The following is a 20235-nucleotide window of genomic DNA, read 5'->3' on the forward strand; positions in this document are numbered from 1 at the left end:
ATATACTTTTGATGCCATCCAATCTATATATTTATAGTAACATAAGCGATTCTTTAAAACGAGGGAAGCTAACGAGACAATCAAAACCTCGCATGATTTACTGAGACTGAAACAAGGAGAACATAACTACGATGACGTCAATAGGCTAGTAAGTAAGTAGAGAATCGTGAGGGAATACATGTTGGCATGTTTTTATGATCAGTCTCTTTGAATTTCATATTCAGATAGTCTAATATGTTTATTATATCCAGCAAAACGAATTGAAATGAGACAGTAGAAACATTAGCAAAACACCATTAGAACTTACTCATATATTAGAGCAAAACCTGAATCGCTTTCCTTCATTAGGCTTTAGTTAAGTAGACCGTCAATAAGAGGATTAATACCCTAAACCAAATAACTGATCCATCTGAGCTCATTTGCAAAATTTTGGCCCATCTTGAAAATCTTGGCACTGAGACTCACAACAGAAACTCACTGTAAAAGCCCAATATCCTTACATTCTTCACCAAACTTTTCTTGAATTATAAAATCTTAGAGCATCTCCAACCATAGTTTTTATTTAAAGGATCTAATTTAATTTTTTAATAGTTTTTTGTGCACTTTATTGTTTTAAAATCTCTTATAAATTTTTTCATTTTTTAGTGTCCAATAGTAGAATCTAATGAGAGACTCTAAAAAAAAAATTATTTTTATTTCAAATACAAACATTTTATTAATACAAATATTTCATTAATTTGAAATTTAAACATATAATACAGAAAAGCAAATCATAATTTGAAATTTAATCATAGTTTAGACCATCTCCAACAATGGTCTATACTTAGAGGAACTAATCTTATTTTTTAATAGTTTTTTCGTTCATTTTAATGTTTTAGAACCTCTTATAAACTTTTTTCATTTTTTAGTGTCCAATAATAGTATCTAATGGGAGACTCTAGATTTTTTTTTTTTTTTTTTAAATACAAAATTTTTATTAATACAAATTATTTCATTGATTTGAAATTTAAACATAAAATACAGAAAAACAAATCATAATTTGAAATTTAAACATAGTTTTAGGGGTTTGAAACACTCTAGTTGAGAAAAAAAGGTTTCATTAAAAAAAAAAAATGTTCAACCAATCAAACATTGCCACATATGGAGCTCAGCTGAGTCTCTAAAAATCCTAAAACAAGAGACGTTTCTACTTCTTTTAAATATTAAAACATTAATTTTAATGCAAAAAAACTATTAGAACCCCATATCATATCACCGTTGGAGGTGGTCTTATCCTTTTGCTGTGTATCCGTTTCATCTATTTTTTTCGATATATTTTGGCACCATAATAATATGACTGCCAAAATATGATTATGCTATTTTCCATCAAGACATAATTATACTGTTTTCACTGAAAGGAAGGTCCCTTAATTTTCTACTCAAAATACAAAACTTTTTTCCCCAACAAACACATACTTTGGAGTCCATAGTGTTAAATAATCTTGGAGTTTGTACAACTTGTAACATTTGTATCGATTTGTTCCGGACTGGGCCTTTGGTAAACTAGGTGGGCTCGGCTGACATGTGATTATTCTTTTTTAAACAAGTCAATGGGAAATGTCATAATCATCTCTGGTTTAATGACAAAGGTTTTAAATGACGAAACAGGGAAATAAATACAATCGACGACGAAGACAAAAGAGAAAGGAAAGCTCGACGAAACGCTAAAAAGATTCCCTCTCCGACTCTTCTTCGTACTGTATTCATTTTACTTACGTCACGTATCTCACCTTTTGGCTTTGTGGACACGTTGTCATTCACCCATTTTTAGAAACGACAACTTTCCACTTTAGGTAACTATGTTATTATTTTCATTTCTGATTCAAGCTTAGATGTTTTAAGCAATTTTCTTAACTTTTACATGTATTCATAATTAGAATTTCTCTAACACTTACTAGATGCTATCACTGGGATCAAATGAAATGCCAATAAATAAAAATTATCCACATGAAAATCCAATCATCCATATTCTCTATCTTTTTCAGTCTCCGTCTCTCTACAGTTAAACTCCTTTGACCTTTGCCTAAGATATTTATCATGGGTTTTTGACTGGTGCAAAGTTGGAATAAACGGACGTGATTGAAAAAGAATATAAGGATGAGAGGGAAAGAAGCTAAATTCTAAAGGATTTTTTTTTTCATGAGTTTTACAGAGAAAATCCCAAATTTTTACTCTCGTTTTTATAACTTGTCTTTCTTTTTCTTTTGACGAACGAAAGAAAACAGAATCTAAAATAGGAAAAAAATTCCATCTACCATATAATATGTGTAACCCTGAAAGCCTCTTTTGTATTTGGTTGGCTATAACTACCCCCATTTCTTTTACATTTTTCTGATAGCTTATCAGTCCCAAAAAGATGGTAAAAGTAATAATGTTTTTTACAAAAAAAAAAGAGGAAAATCAACGAAAGCAAAAACAAAAAATGATTTTTCTCTACCAAACTCTCAGTACAGAACCCTAGTAGATAGTTGTTTTCTTTTGATAGAAAAAGAAAAGCATTAAAGAAAAACACGACGCCCATGTCCGGAGAAGTTTCTTCATTTAATTTGTAAATTCAATTGGATGCTTCTGTATGGAACTTTGATATGTCAAACGTATTACGTACGTGGTGTCTCATGCACCACAGGTTAGCCTCACCTACCTATCCTACCTTCCCTCTTGCCAAATCAAATAATAAAAAAACTTCCTCCGATTTTAAGGAACATAAACAATTATAAATTAAGTTATTTTCTAGTTTTGTGGGAGACTATTTATTCTTTTTCTTTGTAGATCAAAAACTCAATTTGAAAAGGTTTAATAGGTAACGCAGATTTACAAATTTACCACAAAGCAATTAGACATAACTAATGCATCCAAACATGTTCAATATTCAAAAAATTGTGATAGTTGTTCATAAATTAAGTCATAGTTGGCTAGTATTGTGAACTTGTGATCTCGTGCATGTTGAACAGTCGTCAATGATAGTGCATTAAAAAATGATCAAAATTATGACAAAATACAAATCATTTCTTCTCCTTCATATTTTTCTAGTTACTTAATTGGATCTCGTTAATATTGAGAAAAAGAAATGTCAGACCGGATCAAAACGGGATATATTAATCGTTTATAAGCTTACACGAGGATATTAATCTATTATTTTGCAGTACCTAATCACAAAAGAAATGTATAATTATGCAAAAGAAGAGGAGAGAGAAGTGCGTGATTCAACGGCTTTGTTATATAAACCAAACCCCACAATCTCGCAACCAACCATTGACTCGGAGGCGAGTGAGTGAGTACTGAGCTTTGGTTTAACATTTTGTGACCCGGAAGGAGGAGATGGATCCGACGACGCCGTTTCTCTCGCACAGTGGCGAGCCTGAGGAGGACTATGCTCCGGCGAGGACATGGAGCGACCTGAAGCAAGTTCTGTCCACAGAGTCGGCCAAGATGTGGATGATCGCTGCTCCGATTGGTTTCAACATCATCTGCCAATACGGCGTCACTTCCTTAACCAACATCTTCGTCGGCCACATCGGCGAGATCGAGCTCTCCGCCGTCTCCATCTCTCTCTCCGTCATCGGCACCTTCTCCTTCGGCTTCCTGGTACACACACACACACACTCTCTCTCTCTGTTCTACTAAATTATTGTGTTGAGCTTTGGGTTTGATTTGGGTATTGAAAACTGTAGCTAGGCATGGGAAGTGCACTTGAAACACTTTGTGGCCAAGCATTTGGAGCTGGTCAAGTCCATATGTTAGGTGTTTACATGCAGAGATCTTGGCTTATCTTATTCGTCTCTTGCATCTTAATCCTTCCGGTTTACATCTTCGCCACGCCGGTTCTGATATTTTTCGGTCAAGCAGAGGAGATTGCTGTTCCGGCTGGACAGTTCACTCTCTTAACCATCCCTCAGCTCTTCTCACTCGCCTTCACTTTCCCTACCTCCAAGTTCCTTCAAGCGCAGAGCAAAGTCATCGCCATAGCTTGGATCGGGTTTCTTGCTCTCCTCCTTCACGTTGGTATGCTCTGGCTCTTCATTGTCGTGTTTGGTTGGGGAACAAACGGTGCTGCCTTGGCGTTTAACCTTACTAATTGGGGAACAGCCATCTCTCAAATCGTTTATGTGATTGGTTGGTGTAATGAAGGCTGGTCTGGTTTGTCTTGGCTGGCTTTTAAAGACATTTGGGCTTTTGTTAGACTCTCCATTGCTTCCGCTGTTATGCTTTGTCTTGAAGTCTGGTACATGACGAGTATCATTGTCCTCACTGGTCACCTTGACAACGCTGTTATCGCTGTTGATTCCCTTTCTATATGGTGAGTTGAGTTTCATGAGGAACACATCTTTGTACCCTCAAAACAAATCTTGGACTCTTTTAACATTTTTGGATTTTTTTTTTTTACATTTCAGCATGAATCTCAATGGTGTGGAGGCCATGCTGTTCATTGGAATAAACGCTGCTATAAGGTATCATCACCATCTGAATCAACATTTCTTTTTGTTAAACCCATTGTTCAGCTGACTATTCAACTTATAGACCGTGTCTTGTGTAATATATTAGTGTCCGTGTCTCCAATGAGCTTGGCTTAGGCCGTCCACGAGCAGCGAAATACTCTGTTTATGTCACGGTGTTCGAGTCACTTCTCATTGGTCTTGTCTTTATGGTGGCCATCATCATAGCCAGAGACCATTTTGCTGTCATCTTCACAAGCAGCGAAGTACTTCAACACGCAGTGTCTAAGCTAGCTTATCTTCTTGGTATAACCATGGTTCTCAACAGCGTGCAGCCAGTTATATCCGGTAAACAAGATCTAAAATCTCATTTCCGTCAAAACCAATCCAGAGGAGGTCTCATTAAATTGGATTTTTTTTTTTTTTTTAAGGTGTGGCTATTGGTGGTGGTTGGCAAGGGTTAGTGGCTTATATCAACTTGGGTTCTTACTACATTTTCGGCCTTCCCTTTGGATATCTTCTTGGTTACAAAGCAAACTTAGGAGTGATGGTAAGTGAATTTAGAGAATGACATGAATAACATAAATCTATACCCGAGTTGCTTTATAAACTTATATACGTGAGTATATATTATGATGTTTTCAGGGACTTTGGATTGGAATGATTGCCGGGACAGCACTTCAAACGTTGTTACTGATGATTGTTCTGTACAAGACAAACTGGAATAAAGAGGTAAGAACCTGACACACAAAACCATAGCGTATACGCTTGTACACTGAGATCGATTTTATTGGTTATTATGCAAATAACTAATATAAAAAAACTCTGATAAAACAGGTTGAGGAGACGATGGAACGTATGAAGAAATGGGGAGGGAGCGAGACGACAAAGAAGGATGTGATTGCTTGATTGTTTTTTTTTTTTTTTTATAGCTTACATGAACATGTGGTACCTCTCGGCTTTTTTTTGTTTGATTTTCATTGGTTTGGCAGCACCAGACACCAGTAACCTATATTTACTATCTAGGATGTAGGAAACTGTTCAATCAGTGATGTAAGTAACGATGCCTTTGTTACTTTGTTCCAAAAGAAAAGGTGTAGTTGAAGTGACACAAAACCATCAGACAGCTTTTTTAGTTTTAATTTAACATCGTTATGAATTTCTACTACCAAACGCTTGAGAAGCCAATCTATTTTCGTTCTGTTCTTTTAGTCAAAAACTAATACAATTATTGAGCATAACTTAATCAGTTAGTCAGGATGGCCGAGCGGTCTAAGGCGCGAGACTCAAGTTCTTGTCCTCGTAAGAGGGCGTGGGTTCAAATCCCACTTCTGACATTTGTTTTTTTTTTTAATTTTGCTATACTTTGCAATATTTTTTTTTAAGAGAATGCAAGCGTGTCTCGATTTCTTTGAGGAATGTAGCGTGAGATTCAGAAGTTGCATGTTCTTGAGATTTAATAAAGTTCAACAAAACAAAGTTTATGATACTAATTAGTAAATTGTAGCTAACATCCACAACATTCCACAAAATCTGAAATTATCGATTTCGATTTGTCTTTTCAATTTAGATTACTCTTTATCTCCACAGACATTCATCACCTTGAGGATGAATGCACGTGTAAATGTAATATATGTTTTTTTATCAATCTAATAACCAACAAAATTCTATAAAATTTTCTGAGAAAGCAAAATCTGATTTAATAAAGCTCAACAAAACAAAGTTTATGATACTAATTAGTAAATTGTAGCTAACATCCACAACATTCCACAAAATCTGAAATTATCGATTTCGATTTGTCTTTTCAATTTAGATTACTCTTTATCTCCACAGACATTCATCACCTTGAGGATGAATGCACGTGTAAATGTAATATATGTTTTTTTATCAATCTAATAACCAACAAAATTCTATAAAATTTTCTGAGAAAGCAAAATCTGATTGAATAAGTTTGAAGAGTTAGAAGCCTCGTAAACAAAAATAGCCAATCAAAGGTTCAAAATGATTACAAACTGATACTTGGATTAAACCCTAAACCCTTGCAAGATTCTAGCGAGAACAAGAGAAAAGCAAAAACTGAGGAACTGGCAACAACGGAAGAAGAGTGAAACAAAATCCCAATACTAAGAAATTTCTAAACTTCTAAGCAGCAGTAGCGGCCTTGGTCTTCTTAGGTACGCGATAGGAACCAACGACACAGGCATGGTCACGCTCAAATGGCTCGAGCGTCACCTGCTCTGCTGGCTTGAACTGCTCCTGTTGCAGCTTCTTCACTTCGCTCTGAAACACAGCTTCTGCTGGAACCGTTGAGTCGATACAGTTTGCCTGCAAAAAAAGAGATTAGAGATGATTACTAAACTTAGCCTGTGAATAGAAAGAATATGCCTAGATCATGGATAAATGTTTGGATTTGCTACTAACCTTGATTGAGATCACAAAGTGACCACCTGATTTGAGGAAGAAATTTGCATTCAGAGCCAAGATCCTAGCCTGCACGGTTTTTAAGGGCAAAGCACATTTCATAAAGAACTTCATAAAGAACTATTACAAACCAACATAGTATGATAATAATACCTGCCGTGCATTAGAAAGTTGGGAGAGAAGTAGGTTGCCAATCAAAACATAAAACCAAATACAAATGTTTAAAACAGCTTTAGATGTTGAACCAAAAAACTAGCTTTAAATTTCCTAAATTCCCCCACAAAAAAAAACGAATCAGAACAAAACCATTTTAAAGATGCATTTGATTATAACCGAAATGGTACATACAAATCTACAGTAGAATAAGTTTCTGCTTTGGTTACCAAATGATAGACCAAAAGAAAAAAAACGAACTCTGAACAGAAACCAAACTGAAAACTACGTTGTAATAAGGAAAACTAGGAATTCTTAAGCATCAGAAACTTGGAGTTTACATCACCCATGATGATCTGAAGGGGAATCCAAGTAAGATCATCATTTGCAATCATCAGAACACCGTTTTAAAGCAAAGCAAAGCAAAAATATACTGCTATACAGCAAAAGCTTCAAGGAAAATTTCAACGAGTATCAGACATTTACTGCACGTTATAATGAAAGTAAGCTCACCTGATCAGGCTGAGCAACATCAGAGAAGATAACATCAACCATGCCTACAAGCATTCTGTACTTAGCAGGGTGTCTAGCATCCTCGATGATTGGAATGACATTAGTTCTCTTCTTTGCCATGTTCACCAAATCTCTACCACTTCTATGAGAAAACTCAACAGCGTAAACGCATCCCTCCTACCAAATCACAGAGACAATAGATATATAAGCAACAACTAAAAGCATCTCTGAAATGCTCCAGAATCTGATAACCACAAACATAAAGGCTAGGTTTTGCTTACAGGGCCAACTAGATCAGACACATGAGAGACTGTGGTTCCAGAAGCAGCACCAAGGTATAGAACTTTAGCACCAGGTTTCTACATTGAAACGAATACAAACAATCAATACATGAACAAGTCTAACAAACAGCAGCATCAATAAGATTCACACAAGAATGAAACTTACGATCCAAATGTTATCAACACCACCGAGAATAGCAGCAGCCAACTTAGAACGGAAAGGATTCCAGACTCGGTATTCAGTCTTAGTTCCATCTTCATTCTGTAGATTACAATCACAAACCAATTAAGAATCTAAGAATGCAGCTCCAACAAACATCAAATCAATAAATCAATCAATCATGTATTATACCTGAACAGAGATTCTCTTCTCGTTGTAAACAGCCTCACCAGGAACCAAGTTCTTAGTGACAAGAGCATCTTCTTTACCCTTTGCAATGAACACTCCTGCGTGTCTGTGTGGCTCCACAATCACTTTGCTACCTCCCTTCATTCCTCCACGACCTCCTCCTCCTCTGCCGCGTCCACGGTCTCCTCCTCTGCCACGTCCACGGTCTCCTCTACCGCCGCGTCCGCCACGATCCCCACCAAAACTTCTCCCTCCTCCTCTACCTCTACCTGCGGAAGCACCTCGTCCACCACTGTATCCACCGCCACCTCGTCCACCACTGAACCCGCCGCCACCACGTCCTGAACACACAAAAAAACACCATTAAAGCAGAGACTCAGAATCTGATGGAAATAGCGAATACACAAGAGAGCTCTAAGCTATAAAGGAACAACCTTGATATTCAGTTCAGCTAAAGACAGAGAGTTCCGACTAAACGAAAACAGAATACACAAAACAGCCATTTTTAAAATCTGAAAAGCATAAACGGCGGCTAGGGTTCTTACCACCAGTTAGAGGAGGCCTCATCTTTGCTTCTAGATTTAAGAAATGCGAATAGCGGGAGAAGCTGTCAAAGCGAGGGAATAACGAAGGGCAGAAGAAAGCTGCGTCTTTGAGTGTTTTTTATACAAGTGTATCTAGGGTTTTACAGGGTTTAGAAGCTGGCTTATTTATGCATAGATCCTTGTAATTTATCAGAGATAACTTTCGTGCCCCGTGTATTTTTTTTTTAAAGTACTTTTACATGTAGGCTTTAAAATTAACCCATTTACCAAGAGGCCCATTCCAATTTCTTTTTTGTTATAACTATTTGTTCGTTCCGTTTGGATGGATAATCATTCGATGTCGAGTTGATATGCAATTATTGGAAGTTGGAACTATGTTAACAACGTATATATGTATGTCCTAAGACATAGTCCTAAGACAACCCACAACGAGAAAATTATTAACTTCAGAGCAAACCTTTCTCTTACAATGAAAATTGCGCTACTACATGCTTGGGCCTTAAAAATACTTGGGCCTTAAATCTCATAGTTTGGGCCGTCTAATAAAGCAACTCCTCTTATTAGGAAAAACTACGATCAAGAATAATTTATTCTCGAATGAGATTGGTCCACCCACTACAACATTTAGAATCACCTATGGATACAAAATTTAGTATTATTAAGCAATGTTGTTCTCAAGTTATACTCCAAACCAATCTACCGCCAAAAAAAGTTAATACTCAAAACTTATCTTAATTTGGTTTACCGAATTAAGAGATGTACATCATGTTAACTCAAATGATCAGTGAATTAACATGTTCACATTCAATGAAAAGGTGACTTCACAATATTAGAAGGCTAATATATCACGATCAATGAATTAGTGAAGATGTGAAACACGGAATGGATAAATCAGAATGAAAGAAATAAATGAAAGAGGAATGGAGAGAGGAAGTGTGCATGTGGGATGTTGGAGAAAATAGGCCCCATTCCCCATCAATCTTTTTTTCTTTTCGAGTCTCTCCTTACCAATCATTATAACTTTCTTTCCTCAACTTCTATCTAAATCATAAACTTTTTTTTCCCAATATTTGTCAAATTAATGACCATACATATAGCTTATGTATATATAGTAGAGTAGATAGCTAGGTCATAGGCTCGAATTGTTTTTATTTATACGAGTGAAGATTCTCATTGATTATTCCACTTATTTGGCACTTTTTATCATGTTCAATGTCTAGTAGATAACCATGTGACTGCTAGTGGATGGCCACCTTTGGATGTAAAACTTTGTTAATTGTAAACCATTTATAGTTTATGCTTCTTTTATATGTATCTCTGTATATGTCCATATAGGCATATACCGTGTAGACGTTGCAAGACTTCCATAGTTCAAATATATTAACATCGATCACCAGAGTTGTGGATGAGTAAGGCTTTATTTAGTTGACTAGTTGATAATCTGGACTAAGATATCTTTAATGATTCATTATAACGCATAGTTGTATTTAAAATATTTTTTAGTTGTGATCCCACTTGACATATAGACAAACTATAATAATAAATTGTAGTATAATGGTTTGTTCTACCATGATTGAGATATCTTAACTTAAATTCAAATGTTGTTACATAATGTGAGGTTGTGAGTTGTATACGGGAACAATATGTGAAGAAATTATCACTAAATGAATTTAAAATTCACTATATTTTCACATCATGAGTTTTGCCAGATTTTTTTTTAGGATTTTAAGAAGTTAAAACGATTTTATAAAACACAATCGATCCGGATTATTGTTTAAATCATTTGCTTACTGGTTCAACCGCCTAAATCAGTCTATAACTTAAAATATTGCTTCAAATTTTTTTTTAATAATATTGCTTTAAGTTAAATTTCAGACAAAACTTAGAGGTTGTTGGTTCGAGTGATTTTTGGGACAGAACCATATAACATGCTCTGGTCCTGGGTCTTAGAGGATTTATAGGCTTTGGTCCAAAACCTCTTAGTTATTCAAAAAAAAAATTGCTTATATCTATGCTATAAGAAGAATTTTCTAGCATAGTATATGTATGTAAAAAGTGTAACTTCAAGTCATGTATTGTATGTTCTAGTTGAGATCTATCGAGATCTTTAACTATTAAAGAAAGAAAAGTGGAAAGAAGGAAATAGTGTTGAAATTTGAAAATGTGTAGGACCAAAAGTAAATTAATTATTGTAAACTGAAGTTTGATTTAGGTAAGTGTGTGCAATCCACATAACCGTGAAAGGCAAAACTGTATAGTAACTGACTTATTGTCAAAGTCAAGGTAAAAAGAGTTGATATCCATAGTTAGTTAATTAGTACAGTATAACCTCTATAAATTAATACTCGATAAATTAATACTTTGATAAATTAATATACTTTTTAAGTCCTAAATTAATTTTTTAGACTGATTTTTATATCGATAAATTAATAATTTGATAAATTAATAGAATATTGCAATCCCGACATTATTAATTTATAGAGGTTTTACTGTAGTAAAAAGTAAAGAGACATCAATATCCTATTTTCGTTGTCACATTTTTTCATTGCTACGGCTACTTTATTTGTCATATTTTTTATTACAAGACTAGCGAGCAGAGTTCAAAGTGTTCAAAACGTAGTTTGTTTACTTACACAAAAGGATTCATTGCCACTTCTTTAGTTTCTGGTACTATCATGTTTGGTTGCCATAGTGTGTGCAAAGTGAATATCTTTCTTCTCAAGAGAGAAAGGTAAAGGGTCGCATTCGTACGCACGCACGAGGGGTACACATAAAAGTCATTACGCAACTCAACAAAAGAAAAAAAAGATGAAGGAAATGCACTGCACACGTGCGCCTCTCTAGCCCATAAAGGTGAAATACGAAATTGACTAAACTATCCTCTCAATTCTTTGTTTTGTCGCTTTGGTTTAGTCTAATCATTTTGTAAAGCATACAGAATCATAATTCATACACCTTTTAAGATCTTCCACTACCAAAAGTATGGTGGCTAAGACCGGTAACATCTTTTCCTGTTACTAGATTTAAGTTATTTTGTGTTTTAAACTAAAAAGTAAATAATAATTTAAAAGTCAAACTACTTATATTACATAAACTAAGAATAGTAGAAACTAAGAAATATTCACGACCGTTCGATTTGGTTTGGAAGAATCTCTTTTAACTCTTTCAATTGACCCTCCACTTAATCGAAGACCTTTTTATTCCTTTGACGTCAATAAGTTCTACAGCTAATTGGTAACTTTAAGATTGTTTATCCATTTACATTTTCAAAAGTCTTTCAAAGCAATTATAGACTCTTTTTCAAAGAGACTAGGTAAAAACTAAACTGTATATATCTCTAAGACTCTAACATGGACGAAAAGTCATCTTAATTTTCCTATATTTTTCCTTTATTTGCTCGCTAATTTGTAGACAAATGCACAATTGATAATTAAAAAATCATAGGATAACACAAATCTGCAAAACACACCGACTGACATGCAGGATCCGATTCGAAGACCAACTGAGTTTAGTTATTCTCAATATAACCTCATATACAGTATATCACATATGCTAATTAGTACTTATACTACTAACATTCAAGGCCATAATAACTCTTTAATCGGCGATTATTAATCTTAAAAGCATTATTTCTTAGAAGTCGGATATTAACATAACAACTATCTTAAAGTTCTATTTCAAGTTCACTCAAATTTTATACTGTTAAATTTTATACGTTTTTCAATTAAAAATCAATTAGTAATAAGTAGAATGAATCATATTTGTATATATTTTCAAATTGTTATTTTAATTTCAAGCAAAATTCCTGATATAATTTCAGAACCGATCTCTTAATTTTAGAAAACTGCAAGTTAGAACGAAAAAATTGGTGTTATCAGAATAAACTCTAATGTTTAAAAGACTACAAACACATATTTGGTCCATTTGGGTTCATGCTAGACTTTATATAATAACCATGACAACAAACTATGTTCTAATATTATTTTTCATGAGATTGTAACTCAAGTCTCATCTTAACTCTCAATTTTGAATTTCTTAATACATATCATTACGATAGTAGCTCGAAATTGACTATACTACAATCCAAATTCACTTAATAGTTTATCAAATCTCATATTATTCATTTTTTGTTAGTTGTTATAATTTGTTTAGTGATTCTTGGTTAAAAAATAAAAAAAAATACTTGATAAGAAAAACACTATATCAGTATTTGTGGCTATAACCATTGATCTTTATGTCATTTTCATGTTTATACTGCAATAACTACAAATGCAAACATGTTGTCGATCGACTTTTACCTTGATACGATTAGACCGCAAGCACAAGGTTAGTATATGGTATCGAAGAAAATGTTTTGAGTTTTCGAAACTACTAAGAAAGTGTTGATCAGATACACTTAAGAAAGTGATGTAGTAATATCGTTAATTAAAAACTTTAAGAGATGTTTTGTTTTATGAAAAAAAAAAGAAGATAATAGTGCCATTATAGCAAAAAAGAAACCATTGAATATATTCATTCCATAGGTGACCCCAAGCAATAAATATCTGCTCTCCATATGAATTGGTAATAAATACTTGGAGAAATTAAAAACTAATGCAAGTCACGAGAATTTCGCTTACCAACGGAACACTCACAGAAGAGAGCGGCGCATTTATCTTAAAAGATGCACAAACTCACGAGTTTCGCGACGCCTAGCCTTAACTCTCTCAGTGGCATCCCCTGTAATCCTTCAGAAATTCGAGGGTGATTTTGTTATTACCATTTTTTGGTGAATTTTTTAATTTTTCTAGTCACTTCAATTTCCTTTTTTTGTTTTGTTCTGAAGAAAGCCATTTGTCTGCATTGGGGACTCACACTATTGTGCGTTACTCTCCTTTTTTAGTCATTTTTTTTTCTTTTCTTTCCCAATTATTTTTAGCATGATTTAATATTTAACATCACAATAATTGCGAATAATGTTTAGAAAAGGGAAATAAAAAAAATGGAAGCGCGTGGGTCCGAACCGTCAATTCTGACGACGTGGCAATATCTCGTGGGAAATTGAATGAAAACTGTAAAAGACAACGACCGGTGTGTGTGTGTGAGAGAGAGAGAGGCTGGCTCATCCATCATCATAATAATAAAAAGCCTTTTGCTTCTATTTATTCTCTTGTTCGATTTCACATTTTCATTTTTCCTCGGATTTTGTTCTTTTGATTTTACCGGGAAAAGTCTCCACCTCGTTATTTCTGAGATCGATCGAACTAGTGGTCGGAGAGTTTGCAAATCTGGATGTTAATTGTTTGGTGAATCCAAGTCCGAGAAATGAGAAACGTGAACAATAGCGTCGACACGGTGAACGCCGCCGCTTCCGCCATCGTCTCCGCCGAGTCTCGAGTACAGCCGTCGTCGGTGCAGGTTACTATAAGCTCTCTTTTTTTCTTTTCTTAGTGTAAATGTGTATTTTTTTTCTTGTTGTCGTCATTGATCAGTAGTAGTATTGTTGCTTGATTTGCCTTTCTGACGGTGAATCGTGATTCCATTCTATGTTTGATTGCTCCAAGAAATGAACTTTATGTGAAAGTGAGAAACTTTTGAAATTTGATGTTTGATCCGGTTTGAAAGTTTCGAAATTTAGCAGCATGCCCACTTTATTTCACTTTATTTTAGCCTTTGATTCTGCATGTAGCTGATCAAGAATCTTGTTTTTTGTTCTCTTATGTCTTGAAAACTTTTCAGAAGAAAAGATGGGGAAGCTGTTGGAGCTTATACTGGTGTTTTGGATCACAAAAGAACAATAAACGGATTGGTCATGCGGTTCTTGTACCCGAACCGGTTTCATCCGGATCAGTTCCTGTGGCTCCAGTTCAAAACTCTTCGACAAACTCGACTTCGATTTTCCTTCCTTTCATAGCTCCTCCTTCATCTCCTGCATCGTTTCTGCAATCAGGTCCTCCTTCTGTGTCCCATACTCCTCCTGCTGGTTTACTTTCTTTAACCGTGAACACATATTCCCGAAACGAACCGGCTTCAGCTTTTGCTATTGGACCTTACGCTCACGAAACTCAGCCCGTAACTCCTCCTGTAGACTCTGCTTTCACAACTCGACCATCCACTGCACCGTTCACTCCACCTCCAGAGTCAGCTCAAATGGCTTCTACAACACCTTCTTCCCCTGAAGTTCCCTTTGCTCAGTTACTTACTTCTTCTCTTGAACGAGCTCGGAGGAACAGTGGGGGAATGAATCAGAAGTTTTCAGCTGCTCACTACGAGTTTCACTCTCATCAAGTGTTTCCAGGAAGTCCTGGTGGTAATCTAATCTCTCCTGGCTCTGTGATCTCAAACTCTGGCACTTCTTCTCCTTACCCTGGTAAATGCTCCATCATCGAGTTTCGTATCGGAGAGCCTCCAAAGTTTCTTGGTTTTGAGCACTTCACAGCGCGTAAATGGGGTTCGAGATTCGGTTCTGGATCCATCACACCTGCTGGTCAAGGTTCAAGGTTGGGTTCAGGTGCTTTGACTCCTGATGGTGGAGGACTCGGCTCAAAGCTTGCTTCTGGTGCTGTCACACCAAATGGTGCTGAGATGGTTTCAAGAAAGGGTTCTGGAAACGTGACGCCACTCGAAAGCAGTCTTTTGGATTGTCAGATCTCTGAGGTTGCGTCTTTAGCCAATTCGGATCACGGCTCGTCAAGGCATGATGAAGCCGTCGCGGTGGTTAGTCACAGAGTTTCTTTCGAGTTGACTGGTGAGGACGTTGCACGTTGCTTCGCAAGCAAGCTAAACCGAGCCGGTTTAGATGATTGTTTACATGAGAAAGCCAATGGCGATCACACCGATACGAACGAGGCGGTTTCGCCTACAAACAGATGGAGTGGTTCGGTTCCTGGTAGTAAAACGTCGGGAGAAACAGAGAGCGAACAGAGTCTTAAGTTGAGATCGATTTCGCTAGGATCGAGCAAAGAATTCAAGTTTGATAACACAAAAGAAGAGATGATAGAGAAAACAGCGGTTAGATCAGAGTGGTGGGCGAATGAGAAGGTCGCAGGAAAAGGTGATAACAGTCCAGGAAACAGTTGGAGTTTCTTTCCGGTGTTACGGTCTGGTTTCAGTTGACAAACTGAGAGATAAGAAAAAGCCTTTCATCTTCTTCATAACCCAAAAGAAAAAGCTCTTTTAACAGTGGAAGCAATTCAGTGATAGTATATGGTAAGAGATTGGGGTCTAACAACTTATACATTATATATACATAACTAGCTTTGCATTGTAGGAATCTATTGTGTACTGATATGATATATTTATAATATTCTTTGGATCATTTAACAAGCTTGGTGTTGGTGTAAAATAGTCGTAACTCTTTCTGGTAGACTTCACTTTCGACGAAATAAAGATTATTTTACTACACAAAAAAATGAAAAATATGAGAAACCCATTCCAAGTTTCAACTTTCAAGTTTATACCCTCACAATGGAAAAAAGGTCAACGAAATAATAAATCCATCTCTTTCAATCGCCAAAAAAGAAGTGAAAAAAGAAAGAATGAAGACCTTTGAAAACCAAGAAAAAAATCTCTCTAGATGCAAAAGAAAAAGAAAAATAAAATCTGTCTCTCTCGCTAAGACTGCACTTTTGGTATACCTAAAAAGAATGATACTCTCTGGTCCAGAATTCAAGATTTGTTTCAGTGTTTCAAGGAATCCTCTGTTTTAGAACATACTTTACCTTCGTGCCCTTCTCGGGTTTCATCCTGAGCTTTGGTCTTGCGGCGGTTATAACACCATTTGAGGATTCGTGAGTGTTGTTGCCCGACATGTCTGTTTCCTGAGACAGAACCAATGTCACGTGTTCTGCAGAGGTTGCCTCTTTCCATCCTGACAAACCAATTCAGATTTAGTAAAACAGTTTATACATATTGAAATTAATCGATAGGGAGATTAAATAAGAAAAGAAGTTTAAAGAAGTTTTACTCTGTGCAAGAAACGCCTTTGCTTCGTGGTTGTTGAACTGCGAGCTTATGTGATGAGCGGTCTTAACTTCGGGTGCAGTTGCGTTTGACTTCTTATCTTCTTTGTCTGCGTTTTCATCGACTGTTGAGACTTTCCTTCCCTGACTGCTCACTGGTCTCCATACTTTTGCATTTGATTGCTCAGATGTGGGTCTAGCCTCAACAGTCTTTGTTCTTCCCTCCTCTTCACTGTTATTTGTTTGGTTATGTTCTCCACTTAGACAGCTGTTTCGGATTGTTACACTCACCGATCCAATCAGAACTTCCCTGTTCTTTGTTTGATCCAGTTGAGTTGATATCGATTTGGGGTTATCGGCTTTTCGGCTCCAAATTTTAGTAGTATTGGCTCTTGCGTCTCTGTTAGTTCCATTCTTTCGCATGCCCCCAAGTTTTGGAGCATGATTAGCATGGAACCCATTCGGCATTCCGTATTGTGATCTTTCCATTTGCCTACGGCCACTTCGCCTTTCCATGTTTTGGCCATTACCAAATCCATCAACATCAACCATTGGCGCTTGAGTTTTACTGTTTCTCCCATTGTCCATTTCCAAAACTTGAGGGTCCTCAAGGGATGAACAATCCTCAACTGGTATGGAATCTGATCTCTGTGCCTCGGAATCTGAAGCTACAGATAACGGGCTTGATGACTCAGCTGGAGATTGTTGTTCTTCCGATGTGGTACTCTCGTCTTCCTTGGCATATTTTTTCTGGTCCTTTACTCTCTGTTCTTTCTGTCTTAGCTTCTTCCTCTTCTTCCTCTCCAAGAGCTCAGCTTGTCTGCCGCGGACATAATGCCAGAGAATAAGAGTCAACACTTGGGAACAAATTAAGATTTAGAGAATCTTGTATTTAGTAGCCTTAAATGAGCACGCACCTTCTTCGCGCAGCTTCTTCCTCTTCAACCAGTAAATTCTGGCACCTCAGAGCTTCCGCATCTTTGTCAGCAAGCCATGCTTTAATCTTTACATTAAGAATACAAAGAAAAATTACATGTCACGGAAATGTGCAAAGCGAAGTCCTCGTGCTAGACAATTTGCTTTGCCAACTAGAGATGAATGGTGAAAGAAACCTTGAAGGAAAAACTTTACCAATCGCTGTTCCAGAAGAAAGCTTGCGCAAGCAACGACATTTTTTGCCTCCAGTACATTTTTTCCAATTTCACCGTCAAAAATGTATCTTTGCATTGGTGCAGCCTCGCTACACAGGAAGGTTTTTTCACTCGCATCATCGAGAATGCTAAAAAGTTCCTGCGAAGAAATTGGAAACCTAGGTGGTCTAGCCTGGATAATATCCTGGAGAAATAGGAACATATATAAGCCATGAGGTTGAACATTGAGGATATTTTATCCAGGAAGGTTAAACAGACACCGTCAAGAGAGATGAATTTCATACCAAAAGTTCAGAACCAGCTCTTAGATAATATTGTGGCAGAGCAGTATATCCTGGTTTTTCGATAAAAGACATTAGTCCTGACTCAACTGACGTCCCAGGAACATTCTACAAAAATCCAAACAAAGCATATTAATCAGTAAAGGTCCATGATGCAGAAATGGAATGCTAGAGAAAGGATATCAGGTACTCAACAGGCCTGTGAGAGTATGTATACGAATTAGGTATGGTATAGTCTTGCCTTTTAACTTAAAAGTATTTATTTCGAAATGATTCATATAACCCTGATGAAGTCATATGGCATTCTAGGAAACATATATAACAGTATTTATTATGGTATCACACCTTGCACAACTGAAGAAAAGAAGCAATAAGGCATTGATATAGAGTCAGAACCCTTAGAAACGATGTGACAAACAAGAATAAAATGAGTCACTGGGACGACTGAAGAACATGCTATGCTACACTCATATGTGATGCTCACCATGCGCTTTAAATAATAGAAGATAAGAATTATTTTTTGTAAAAACTGGGAAAGCATCAATGGGAATCATACTACCTCCAGCATCATGCTCTTTAATGAGAGAATCTCCTTTGCATCAGGTACAGAAAGCTGAAAATAACCAGAGAGATTGAACATGAACATTACCTAAATAAAAAACTTATCGAATTGGCAATTAACTGTGAGAAGACGACTAGAGGGAAAACATTACCTTATTCCAAAAGTCTCCCAGCGCATCCCTCTCTTTGCCAGTATCCTTCAAACATGTAAACGCAATCTTCAGATGACATCGAAGGAAAAAGACTAAAGCAACCAGGAGTTCGAAAGACAATAAAAACCAAGATAGTAGAGTTAAGTTGAGACTAAGCAAACCTTTTCAGGCTTTCTCAAACGCCGATGCATGCGGCTATGCCTTCTAAAGTTCACAGGAGAGCAGAACTCCCTGGAACACTTTTCACATTTCTGCATTTGTATCTTCAAAGGAGTCAGCAACGGCCAGCCTGGGAACGAAATAGAACATCAAATAAATTCCAGGTACTATACCCTAAGCCACACATTTATTCAAGCATCACTTTGGACAAGACTAAAACTACACATCCACATAATACCCAAATCCACTTATTCCAATGCTAGAGAAGCATTCGGTCAGTGACAATGTCAGATCCAATAAGATGAGAGACATTAAGGAACTTGGGATTACCTGGCCGTTCTAAGGTATGGAGAAGTTGAAAGAGCTGGACTGGATTGCTTTCAGGTCTAGGGAAGGAAAGAAAAGGGTCTTTTCCAACAGCTCTTCTGATGAGCATGTCGAGAGAATCATTCCCATCTTGTTTCACCAGCTCCATCGAATTCGACTGCAATAAGCTAGACATGAACAAAACACACAGATTCCTAAGAACACAGCACTGACAAATCTTCTAATACTGAACCTATTTTTCCCCTAAGTAACTATCTAATAAATCAAATCACACAGGTCTTGGAGCAGTATTCGATTCAATTATCAGAATCACTAACACTAATTCCTAAATTTCCTCCGTGGCTATGCCACCAAACAACAGAGCAAAACCGAAACTGAAATCATCCTTGAATACAGAAAAAAACAAAGACGGCGGAGAGAAGGTAAAAGTTTCGCGGTTTGAAATCTATCAATAAAGTCATGTGAATACGAGCGAATGAATTCGAATCGATTTAGTGTTTATACAAAGAGAATGGTTTAAAGCGGAGTAAGTCCGATCACGTACCAGTAAAACAGTAACAGATCGGGAGACGAAAGGAAGAAGAGAAAAGGTCGTGAGCGATCCTCGGGGATTCAGAAGCGAGGAGGGGGGTTTGGAAAACGGAGCGTAAGCAGCTTGGCACGAAAGAAAGTCGCCGAGAAAATCCGAGAAAGTGATGGGACGCAAAAGAAAATGAGAGGAAAATTCGGAAGGGGAGGCAAAAGAGCTTGTGGGAGAAATTATAAAGGCATCTACGGGGAAACAAAACAACCCTGGGCTCCATTTCATAAAATCCAGCAAATATTGATTGGGAAACAAAAACAAATTATAAAAAAAAAGAAACAAAAAATTGGTAAAAGGGAAATACCATTTCTTCTCTGAATTTTCTATATTCAATCCAAATTAAATTT

At 36.5% G+C, this 20235-nt stretch overlaps 4 protein-coding genes and 2 non-coding genes across 8 annotated transcripts; 3 read left to right on the forward strand and 3 right to left on the reverse strand.

The window, feature by feature from the left end:
- The first annotated feature begins 3229 nt into the window (after positions 1-3229).
- LOC18029905 (protein DETOXIFICATION 35) lies at positions 3230-5588 on the forward strand. The gene is made up of 7 exons (XM_006413224.2): positions 3230-3624; positions 3711-4336; positions 4431-4487; positions 4582-4820; positions 4904-5022; positions 5118-5204; positions 5310-5588. Exons 1-7 carry the CDS (start codon positions 3358-3360, stop codon positions 5379-5381), a joined length of 1467 nt encoding a protein of 488 aa, XP_006413287.1. The 5' UTR covers positions 3230-3357; the 3' UTR covers positions 5382-5588.
- Positions 5589-5725: 137 nt separating this feature from the next.
- On the forward strand, positions 5726-5809 carry TRNAL-CAA. The gene has a single exon. It is a non-coding gene; the product is annotated as a tRNA-Leu (tRNA).
- Positions 5810-6395: 586 nt separating this feature from the next.
- Positions 6396-8868, reverse strand: LOC18029906 (probable mediator of RNA polymerase II transcription subunit 36b). Of its 2 annotated transcripts, none has more exons than XM_024150036.1 (7): positions 8735-8868; positions 8193-8530; positions 8007-8102; positions 7841-7918; positions 7560-7736; positions 6894-6957; positions 6396-6797 (listed from the first exon to the last, which is right to left on the reverse strand). In XM_024150036.1, exons 1-7 carry the CDS (start codon positions 8754-8756, stop codon positions 6685-6687), a joined length of 888 nt encoding a protein of 295 aa, XP_024005804.1. In that variant the 5' UTR covers positions 8757-8868; the 3' UTR covers positions 6396-6684. The 2 variants fall into 2 exon arrangements, with proteins under 2 accessions (XP_024005804.1, XP_006413288.1); XM_006413225.2 differs by having other exon boundaries at positions 6894-6962.
- On the reverse strand, positions 7365-7437 carry LOC112082597. Its single transcript, XR_002897262.1, has one exon. It is a non-coding gene; the product is annotated as a small nucleolar RNA snoR60 (small nucleolar RNA).
- A 5007-nt stretch (positions 8869-13875) lies between the features above and the next one.
- LOC18029907 lies at positions 13876-16037 on the forward strand. Its single transcript, XM_006413226.2, has 2 exons — positions 13876-14131; positions 14453-16037. The coding sequence occupies exons 1-2, from the start codon at positions 14039-14041 to the stop codon at positions 15827-15829; spliced, it is 1470 nt and encodes a 489-aa protein (XP_006413289.1). The 5' UTR covers positions 13876-14038; the 3' UTR covers positions 15830-16037.
- A 33-nt stretch (positions 16038-16070) lies between these two features.
- Positions 16071-20066, reverse strand: LOC18029908. 2 transcript variants are annotated; one of them, XM_006413227.2, is made up of 10 exons: positions 19850-20066; positions 19309-19462; positions 18981-19108; positions 18820-18864; positions 18666-18719; positions 18110-18214; positions 17806-18009; positions 17592-17677; positions 16680-17494; positions 16071-16583 (listed from the first exon to the last, which is right to left on the reverse strand). In XM_006413227.2, exons 2-10 carry the CDS (start codon positions 19451-19453, stop codon positions 16402-16404), a joined length of 1764 nt encoding a protein of 587 aa, XP_006413290.1. In that variant the 5' UTR covers positions 19454-19462; positions 19850-20066; the 3' UTR covers positions 16071-16401. The 2 variants fall into 2 exon arrangements, with proteins under 2 accessions (XP_006413290.1, XP_024004636.1); XM_024148868.1 differs by having other exon boundaries at positions 19309-19472; positions 19850-20065.
- Positions 20067-20235: the final 169 nt, after the last annotated feature.

Source organism: Eutrema salsugineum, unplaced genomic scaffold, assembly GCF_000478725.1.
Source record: "Eutrema salsugineum unplaced genomic scaffold, Eutsalg1_0 scaffold_1, whole genome shotgun sequence".
Lineage (NCBI taxonomy): Eukaryota > Viridiplantae > Streptophyta > Magnoliopsida > Brassicales > Brassicaceae > Eutrema > Eutrema salsugineum.